The following is an 11,027-nucleotide window of genomic DNA, read 5'->3' on the forward strand; positions in this document are numbered from 1 at the left end:
TATTATTTACTTAGAAACTCGTTAATTTTAATTATAATTTTTTATTTTACTTTTATGACATGTCTTTATAGCTAGTCACATAAATAATACGACATATTTATTTAAAACAATAAATTCGAAGGATAATTTAGTCATATATATACCATAGAAATTTATTTATTTATTTATTTATTTACTAAACTCAAAATAATAAAATAAATATAGGAGGTATGAAGTAGTGCTTATATATAGATGAAGTAGAGTAGCATTTAATTTGGCGTTGTTATAGGAAATCTGATATTTTGATTTTATATGAAGTACTACCAGCTCCACCTTTGAATATAGAGTTTCATACACTTGTCTACTAGTCTTCCTCTTGTTATTCAAAATGAGTAGCAGCAGCCTGAGTATGGTGGAATCCAAATTACCACCAGGATTCAGATTCCATCCAAGAGATGAAGAACTTATTTGCGATTACTTAATGAAGAAGGTTGCTGGTTCTGAATCCGACCAACAGTACCCTCTTCTTATCGAAGTTGACCTTAACAAATCCGAGCCTTGGGAGATTCCTGGTACTTCTTCTTTCCCAGAATTCAGGTTAATTTGTTTCGCATATATAACTTATTATATCATCAAATTCAGATCGATGATGTTTTAATGATATATGCTTGCTGCTGTTGATTAATTAGGAGTTCTTCCATTTTTCAGCAACTGTGATCCTTTTTTGTTAATTTTCTCTGTCCAATTTTGGTTTGCCTCTGTAGATGAAATGATAGCTACCGGATTGGTCTAAAGTCATGCATAATTTATTTATTTTTCTATTTTTCGTGGATAAGAAATTAAGAATCTCATACTGCTAATAATTGTGATTAGCTTAATTTTATTGGAAAAGATTTGAACTATCTTCTTCCTAATTAACACTAACACTTAACTGTATTATTTCAAGATTGAATTCCTGCAAACAAATTTCCATTCTCCTTTGTTTGTTCACACTGCGTATATTAAACGTTCTCAAAGTATTTCCCCAATATAGCTTGACTTTTCTGTCTAACCTCAAATATCATTCGTCTGTCAAAATAAGTAACCAAAGAACATTAATTAGCATGTAACTGCTTCTGCAAATCTTCTTCTTCCTTTTAATAAGTAAATCAATCACCACATAGTGGCGGAGTTTATTAAAACATATACTCCATATAATTCTGCTTCTGCAAATCATTTTCCAAATAATCAGACGAAACATAAGGAGAAAAACTAATAACAAAATATAAAAAAACAGGAAAAGAAAAATAATGTTCTTAGATAGATCGGTGTTGGTTGCATGTATCTGTCTCATCGATCAATGGGACTTCTTTTTCTTTTCTTTTTTTTTTTCCTACAAATATTTTTGTATTTTCTTTTTTGGTTCAAGTTTATAGTCTTTCCTATATATTACTCGTATATCTGATTTTTATTTTTTTTTAAAATAATAAAAAGCACTCCTCCAGAATATTCAACCATTCGAAGTACGTGTTATGTACAGAAAAAAATTCAATTTTCAAAGTGGCCGTAAAAATAATTTCTATAAGTATTCATACAGAACTGATGTTTTAAATGTATAAGTGAAAATTTTGTGAGATATAAGATTTCTCATTCAATCAACTTTTGAAGAAATTGACAGTATTAATTGGCATTGTTCTCAACCAAAAGATGGTGACAACGATAGAGATAACAAGATGCAAATTAAAGTAACCATCTTCCTCGTGTCAACCACACGCGTGTACATTTATACTCCAATCCAATTGAGTTGAGAAAGTAGGAATTCTGTTCATAATTTTACCCGTGTAATTCTAAAGCTATCTCGTCAACATCATCTACTTAATTTTCTTACTATTGCAAGATAAGTTTTTTTGTTTTACATTTCTATTTTCAAAGAATCAGTATATACTGTGGTGCTTTGAACTTATAATAAATCCGTCAACATCTCTAAGACTGTAACCTAAGCCATTTGCCAAAATATGTCCCTCAATAATTAAGTCTCCATTTTGGGATAGAGTCCATCATGGCCTAAAAAGAGTGAGTCATATATGGTGGTGCCACAACAGCCATGGACATTTTTTTCCTAAAAACAACAGGTCCCCACCTCCTCTTTTAACATAGCATCTCTCTATAATGCTCATGATATCGACATATTCCTTTTTTCCTTTCATTTTCTTATCCTTATTTTTCCTTATGGTCTATCCTATATTATTTGTCCCATCTTCTCTTGATTATTCATGCATGAGTTGGGAAAATTATATCAAGATTTGTTTAGAATTAATGATTACATATATAAAACATGCAGTAAAATTTGAAGAGTCTAACTTATACACTTTGGTACAAAAAAATTGTTATAGTAGGTTAGTAACAATTTTTGTCATATTATTAATTATTTTTTATCAAGAAATGTACCTGTGACGCCTATGACGGGAAGGCGGGCTGGCGAGGGTGGGTCGAGTAGGACTGATAGACTTCTAGGCTGGCAAACTTCCGAAAAAGAAGTGCACGTGTCACCTTAGGTAAATCTCACATCTCATTATGAGAGACAAAAGTGAAGAGTTTTATAAAGACAATACAAGTTCATATGGTACACACACTTTTTGGGGTCTATGTGGCATAGCCGATAAGTCAAATTTGTGTCGACCTAGGCCCAAAAAGGACAATACGTGCCATGGAGTTGGATCATGACAGCAGGGGCATATCTAGTATAGAGACTATGGGTTCATCTGAACCCTTAGCTTTCGCTCATACTCTATATTTTTACCTTAAAAATAGTAAATATGTATAAATAATAGATTTTGAACCCACTAAATTAGATAGGATGTGGTAGAATTGCGAATGTAAACTCATAAAGTTTAAATCCTAGATCCGTTTCTACGTGATTAGTACATGTAATAAGTTCCTAATTGTATAAATAATATTTATATCGTGAATCTTATTTTATTAGTTTATATAATTTTCATCTTACTATTCATGAACATTTATCTATAACTAGCTATCTTTTTGGTAGCTAGACTAATATATAGTGTGGAAATTCCATAATTATATATCTGTGCAGAAGTGGCATGTGTTGGAGGGAAGGAATGGTACTTCTACAGCCAACGTGACAGAAAATACGCGACGGGACTGCGAACAAACAGGGCGACGGTATCGGGATATTGGAAGGCAACCGGAAAAGATAGGGCAATAATGAGAAAAGGAAGCCTTGTGGGAATGAGGAAAACCCTAGTTTTCTACCAAGGCAGAGCTCCTAAAGGAAGAAAAACTGATTGGGTCATGCATGAGTTCCGCCTCGAAACTACTTCCCCTCATATTTCTTCCCTCAAGGTACATATTTTCACTACTACCAATTTCTTATTTATGAACTTGAGTTTTATGCATTCAAGGGTGTTTATACAGTCAAACTACTTATAAGATACTTACATATAAGTTTTTATGATAAACGATTATTGATAATTTGTTAAAAATAATAATTAACATCATAAGAACAATAGTTATTGGTTTTAGGGATAACGCGCGAGGGTTATTAAGATATTGTCATTGGTAATGGTGCAATAGAAAGAGTTCGAAGATTTTATTTTACTAATATACTATATATCTCAAATTCCTAGCTTTTAAACACTAACTCACACCTGTCTAGGTATAACCCTTCACTTGGATTATCTCAGACAATTGAAAACATGTCATTTGGCAGCTTAATGATTAAAAACATGATAAGATTGGAAATTCTCTTCTAACTACAAAAAAAAAAAAAAAACAACATCCAAACTGAAACTTATGGATAATGTTTTTGAACGATCTAAAAGGAAAGAGTGAAAATTATTTGCTGAATGGGTATTGCCGATAAAAGCATCACATTTGACGACTTGCAGCATTTAGGTCCATAAAAAAAATCATTAATTAATTATTATATTATGAAAATTATAAAACTATAAAAAGGTAGATAAGAGTAGTTTTCAATTGAGAGAACTGTCCATTCATTCATAATCTGTTCAATTTGATTTGAGAAATTATGAAATGAGAAAAAAATTGTCGCTGTGCAAAATAAAAAATGTGCCTGTACATTATGTATGAGTATGACGGTTGATACAATATTTTTGGCCCATGATTATGAACTTTTGGCTTAATAATCTAAATTATATTTTTTTGGGGCCTACTTAGTTAATTAATCCAATCGCTGTAAGTGCGCTGTTCAACTGGGAATCTTTTTATATTCAACTGTAACATCATTAGAAGTTTCTTCTATCATGTAAAGAATATGGTTTTATGAGTTATGACAAATATAAGAACTCTTTTTTCTTTAAAAAAACTGTATTAGTAGTTGACCAACTTAACTACTTTATGCAAAGCTTAAGTAATTCGACTGAACTAAAATATTAATTCAACTTATATATTAAATATACAGTAGAGAAAATATAAAACCATAGTTTCAAAGCACTCAGTATAACATATATGCCATCAAATACTAATTTGATTTCTTGGAATCTGTGAATATTTTATAAAACAATATACTACTAAAAGTTAATAATGTCCATCTTAAGTGAGACAGATCTAGCACAATCGTTATACAAGATGTTAGTAATGATCAGTGCTAGTATAATATGAAATATATCTCATGATTCTTCCAAAATCTAAGCTAAATCAGAAATTAATTCCATTTTTCAGTTTTTCAGATAACAACGCATGAACCTAACCTAATCCCCTGTCCTTGAGCAATGAGCGCGTCACGTCACGTTCTTTCATAAAAATAAACTTTATTTTTTCCTTTTAACTTTCTGTTTTCATTCCTCAGAAAGCAATGATTACTATTCTGAATAAATGTACATTATAAGTACAATAAGTTAAAATTTATGGATTGTGTAAAAATTAAGTACTGACTTTAATTTGTTTGTTGTATAAAATGAAGCAGGAGGATTGGGTGTTATGCCGAGTATTCCACAAGAACAAAGAATTACTTGCTGTCAAACAAGGAACAGGAAGCAGCATCTATCATGAACATGACACGATAAGCTCTTCATATCTACCGCCATTAATGGATCCTTATATCACTTTTGACCAAACACAGCCTAACAATATTAATATTAATACTATTAATATGAATGAATTATACTATGAGCAAGTGCCCTGCTTCTCCATTTTCAACCCTAACCAAACTTTCAGCTCCCACAGCCACCACATCCCCACCGCCGGAGCTACCGATGCGTACGGCGGTTTGCCAGCTGATATTGGAACGTACTTAAATGCAGCTGCAACATCCTCTTCGTGTGACAACAAAGTAATAAAAGCTGTTTTAAGTCATCTGAATATTATGGAAGGTAGTCATAACAACAATAACCCTGCCCGTAATACTGTGAACGTAAAAGCAGGAGGTTCTCCTACAAGCTTTGGGGAAGGAAGTTCTGAAACTAGCTTCTTGTCTGAGGTGGGCTTGACTACAATGTGGAACAATCATTATTGATTTTTGAGACAACTGTTAAAAATTTGTCAAAATTAGATGTGGGATGGAAGTCTTTTTAATTTGTTACTAGTATATTATATTGTGACCTTCGACTAGATCGAATATTACATACTATTTATAGGCTGTCCAATATTATGTATGCTCCAATGTCTTTCCTTGAATTATCACTAGTGGTTTTTTCATGAATATATATAACTCTTTGCTAGAATGGAATTCTCCACATATAGGGGATTATTTACATTGTCGTTTTAGGATTGTCTCTCTTTGTTTTTTTTATCCGATATAAAATGAACTTATAATCATGAAATCAAATTACTTTTTAAGTATTGGGATAAGGGAAAGGGTTGCATAAATCATAATTTCTTATACATCGTGAAAAGCAAGAGTTGAATTACATTATATATCCAAAAAGAGGTTCATTAATTGAATTTCTTTCGGGAGAGAATTATACTGCTAAAAATAAATTCCTATAAATTATTAAATCCTATGATAATTTTTAGTGTAACGGCAAAAGTAATTAACTACAAAATTATTTTAAATCAAAATTCTTGGTTCCGTCACCAACGGAAAGATATACTTTCTTCGGACTATATTAGAAACAAAATGAAATTCCAAATATTTCCTCCGAAGTCAAGGAAAGAAAATAAGTGTAACTTTCAGAATGTTGGAGGGATCATTATTGTACTTCTTAGAACCCTGGGGTCCGCTTAGCATTCTGTTTATGCATTTTATCATTTCAGTAGTGCTTCAAAGTTCAAACAGTGTATCATGCATGTACTTCCAGGACAGTAGAAAGGTCTCCTTTCTGTAAAAAGTATTTACCAAAAATATGATCATTGTTTTGTCCGAAAATTATCCCATTTTGGAATTGCGCGTGATCAAGCGGAACCATCATATTTGACAAGGAAAAGAGAAAGATACACTAAAGATCAGATTTAGATAAGCATAATTTAGTAGCAAATTCATTGTATAATAAAGTCATAGTTCACCAAAGGTTGCGGGGGAAATGGGCCTTCATGGTCATTTATAATGCTGAAATTAAAAAAATATTTGGGATAGTACATATCATTCCATTCTTAATTAAATGTTCTGGATTCGAGCTCGGGAAATACAGTCATCTTTAATAAGGAGTTCTTTATTGTGTGGGGTGAAATTGATTGATTACAAGTGATCGGTCAAATGGAGAGATGACACGTGGAAACGAGGACAAGCAAAAGATGGGTCAGCAAAAAACTGGCATCGAGTATGAAGGGTGTAACCTGTATAGGATGGATTCCGAATGGAACATAGCCGACAATAGAGATTCAAAGGTTTGACATCGGGTAGTATTTAATGAGCAGCTGTTACAGAGAATATCTGCATTCAAAGCTAGTCGTTATTCACCCATCAATGACGTTTTTATTCTTATTCAAGAAGAGCTTGATTTTAGGATCTTTTCCCCCTAAGTAGAGGCTATAAATAGCAAGATTAGTAACCATTGTTGAGAATGAAATATTCTGCACACAAAAGCTATAGTCTACTATTTTACGCTCAATTGACATAGTTTTGTCATTGCTTTATCATTATTTTTGTTCTTCCTCTCGGAAAGACCGAGTTCAGAATCAGGCTTATTATCTCTTTTAATCTCAGTTGTTAATCTTATCATTATTCCTATTTCTTTATCATTTTTGGATCAAATTGATTCGATTGTCTATAAATCACTCTATAAATTTAACTATATAGTTTTATGGGTAAACAGCTTGGCACCCACCGTGGGGCATAGACATCTGTGTAATTGCTTTGATCCATTCGTGTGTTACTAACAAGTTTCATTTTTTTTCTTAAGTAAAAGTCAGATATGGCAGCCAATGATGTCGACAACGCTCACAACGTTGGAGCACACGATGAACGGGAATAGGTGTCACAACGTGATGATTCCATCAGCGAAACCTGCATCGAAGGGGATGAAACAACCCCAGTTCGCGAAGGACAATATCCTCAGCATGTGTGGGGGGCCAACTCCTAATGATGTGGAGGACGAACACGTTGCAGAAATGGTTAAACTCATGACAGAGCAGCAAAGAGCAATCATGGACTACCTCTCGAGGCAAGACCGTATGATAACGGAATTAAAGCAAGCGTTATTAGGTGCTTCTAATAACGCTAATGGAAGGGCCCCGGTTCATCCCAGCGCTCCCGCAAATCAGATGACATAAAGGATCGATAACTATATTTGAACGGATGAGGTCAGTTTTGACGGAACCGGAAGTACCAGCAGTGGATCTGGGAACAATAACTTGAGTGATCCTTTCAAAATCGAGCTCGTGAGATTCATGAGAGAGATGAATGAACGAATGGATCAGAATGCAAAGGGGTTTCATGCTCAGATGGATCAGATCCCGGGCGCGCCGCGGGTGTTAAAGGGTCCAGATTTGAAAAAGTACACGCAATTACCATTTAAACCAAGTGCGGCAGCAGAGTTAATCCCGAAGAGCTTTAAGATGTTAGACATACCAAAGTATTATGGGACTTCGGATCCACAGGAGCATATCATGACCTACACCACGACAGTGAAAGAAACGAGTTGGCTCAACATGAGATCGAGTCAGTTCTGTTGAAGAAGTTTGGTAAAACCCTCACGAAGGGGGCCGTAACATGGTATTCCCTCTTACCCGAACATTTAATCAATTCTTTTGAAATGCTTGCAGATTCGTTCATCAAAGCTCATGCGGGAGCAAGAAAGGTCCATGCTAGAAAGGCAGATATATTCAGAATTTTGCAAGGCGAATCCGAGCTACTACGAGAATTCGTGATCCGATTCCAAAAAGAATGGTTAAGGTTATCAACGATTCCAGATGAATGGGAAACGAAGGCATTCATGAAGGGTACAAATCTATTGAGTTCTGATGGCTCCAGAAAAGTAAAGGAAAGCTTGCTCGAGTTTCAAGCAACCATATGGGTAGATGTCCATAATCGCTACGAGTCAAAGATAAGGATAAACAATGATCAACTTGGCTCTTCGATATCATCCAAAGGACGAGGTCGCGACAAAAATCAGGATAAGTTTTAAAATGACTTTGATACGGATCAGAGGTCTTCTAGGGGCCATTTTCTACCATACAAAAGGACTGATGAACGTAGTAATAAAGGGTTCCAGTTATTGGAAAGGCTCGTCTTCGACAAAAGGATGGATCACGGTCGAAATAGAATATCGTTGCAGAAGAAAGAGGCACCGGGATCCCGCGTATCCCATGTTACCTGATTACAACTTCAATATCAGCCTGGTAGAACTGGTGTCGGCAATTAGAAACATCAAAGCGGCACAGTTTCCAAAACCAATTTGATTGGATCCTAGCCAGAGGGATCCTAATCTGTGATGTGAATTCCATGGGACTCCCGGCCATAGAACTAGGGACTGCCGACATCTTCACGAGGAGGTGGCGACATTGTTAAAGAATAGCCATCTTATAGAGTTTTTAAGTAACCAAACCAAAAATAATTATGGTCAGAGCTGGGATAACGTGAAACCCTCAAAGACAGCAGCGGGGTCACCTTGGATGACAATCAACATGAACTTCGGAGGGAGAGAAGTCAATAGGGTGACATTTTCAAAATCAAAAAAGACGAAAATATCAGTGACTCATGAAAAGAGGGTTCGGGAAGTCTCATTAGACGACATCACCTTCACGGAAGAAGATGTTGATGGACTTCACCTACCGCACAATGACACGGTGGTAATTTCACTTAACGTATTAGATTTCAAAATTAAGCGTATTTTGGTTGATCCAGGAAGTTCAGCCAATATCATGCAATGGAAAGTTACGGAGCAAGAAAAATTAACCGGGAACATCATTCCAGCGACAAAGCTTCTAGCTGGATTCAATATGGCAAACATGATAACCCGAGGAGATATTCTGCTACCCACTCACGTCGAAGTTGTAACAAAGACCACCATGTTCAAAGTGGTGGATACACGAAATGAAGAATGTGCCCTCGACGTATCATCAGTTATTGAGGTTTCTGACACCATAAGAGGAGACCAATCGATAGCAAAGGAGATGAACGCGGTGACCGTTTCCAGCAGCAAGGGGAAAGAAACCACCAAATAGCAATTACAGGACCTTCTCCCTTTCCGATAAAGGCGAGGAGTCATCAGAATCCTATCAGGTACCGAGATATTTTCAGGTACCAGAAGAAATGGATGCAACCAAGTCAACCGCATAGGAGCTCGAGCAAGTGACCCTATTCGAGGAATTTTTGGAAAGAAAGTTTCATTTAGGAACGAGGTTAAATCCCGAGCTCAGGTTAGAGTTTATAAATTTTCTTAAAGCTAACGTTGATTGCTTTGTGTGGTCACACTCAAATATGACAGGTATCTCATTGGAGATAGTGGTCCAAAAACTGAGTCTGGATCCAAACTTCCCACCGGTAAGGCAAAAGAAACGCCCGATAGTAGAGGTTAGGAATAGGTTTGTTAAGGAAGAGGTAACCCGACTACTTAACTCCGGTTCGATTTAAGAGGTAAAGTACCCTCAATGGTTAGCTAACGTAGTTGTAGTACCTAAAAAGAATAACAAATTTAGGATGTGTGTGGACTATAAGGATTTAAATAAGGCGTATCCCAAAGACTCACTCCCGTTGCCAAACATTGATCAAATTATTGATGTGTCGGGCACGAGCTAATGAGTTGTCTTGATTATTACTCCGGGTATAATCAGATTAAGATGAACCCAGAGGATCATGAAAAGCCTTTTTTCATAACAAACTATAATGTGATGCATTTTGGGCTTAAAAATACCGGAACCACTTATCAGAGACTTGTTAATAAGATGTTTGAGAATCAGATAGGCAAACCGATGGAAGTGTATATTGATGACATATTAGTTAAGTTTTTAAATGCAGGATATCATCTGAAATATCTTTAAGAAACGTTCGACATCTTGCGAAAGCATAACATGAAACTGAACCTGGAGAAATATGCCTTCAAAGTTGGCTTCAGTAATTTTGGGGGTTTCTGATCCCGCAAAGAGGGATCGAGGTAAACCCTAAATCAAAACCATCGAGGACATACTAGACCAGTTAACAAGTGTGAAGGAAGTACATAGGATAACCAGTAAATTAGCAGCTCTCGACAGATTCAACTCGAGGTCCTCGGAAAAATGCCACCACTTTTTCTCACTCTTCAAAAATAAGAACGACTTCGTGTGGACTCCGGAATGCCAGCAGGCAATGAAGGACCTAAAAAGGTACCTATCCAGCCCTCTGTTATTGTCAAAACCGGGGCAGGGTGAACAACTACTGATTTATTTAGCGGTATCAGAAGTAGCGGTAAGTGCCATTTTGGTCTGCGAAGATTGAAGTACGTAATTTCCTGTTTATTACATAAGTAAAATATTATAAGGAGCGGAGACTCGTTATCCGCATCTTGAAAATCTGGCCTTAGATTAAGGAATGTCCTTCATAAGCTTGAGTTCTCAGGCCGTTTGGATAAATGGGTAGTCGAAGTTAGAGAGCTCAACATTGAATATAAATCACGGACTGCAATTAAGTCACAAGTTTTGGCTGATTTCGTGGCCAATTTCAGTCCGGTATTATT

The 11,027-nt window shown here is 35.6% G+C and overlaps 1 protein-coding gene across 2 annotated transcripts; it reads left to right on the top strand.

Moving 5' to 3' along the window:
• Positions 1–238: 238 nt before the first annotated feature.
• Positions 239–5,660, top strand: LOC104100309 (NAC domain-containing protein 21/22-like). Of its 2 annotated transcripts, none has more exons than XM_009607519.3 (3): positions 239–551; positions 3,053–3,321; positions 4,904–5,660. In XM_009607519.3, the coding sequence occupies exons 1-3, from the start codon at positions 368–370 to the stop codon at positions 5,450–5,452; spliced, it is 1,002 nt and encodes a 333-aa protein (XP_009605814.1). In that variant the 5' UTR covers positions 239–367; the 3' UTR covers positions 5,453–5,660. The 2 variants fall into 2 exon arrangements, with proteins under 2 accessions (XP_009605814.1, XP_009605813.1); XM_009607518.4 differs by having other exon boundaries at positions 240–551; positions 4,901–5,660.
• The last annotated feature ends 5,367 nt before the right edge of the window (positions 5,661–11,027 follow it).

This window comes from Nicotiana tomentosiformis, chromosome 11, assembly GCF_000390325.3.
Source record: "Nicotiana tomentosiformis chromosome 11, ASM39032v3, whole genome shotgun sequence".
Lineage (NCBI taxonomy): Eukaryota > Viridiplantae > Streptophyta > Magnoliopsida > Solanales > Solanaceae > Nicotiana > Nicotiana tomentosiformis.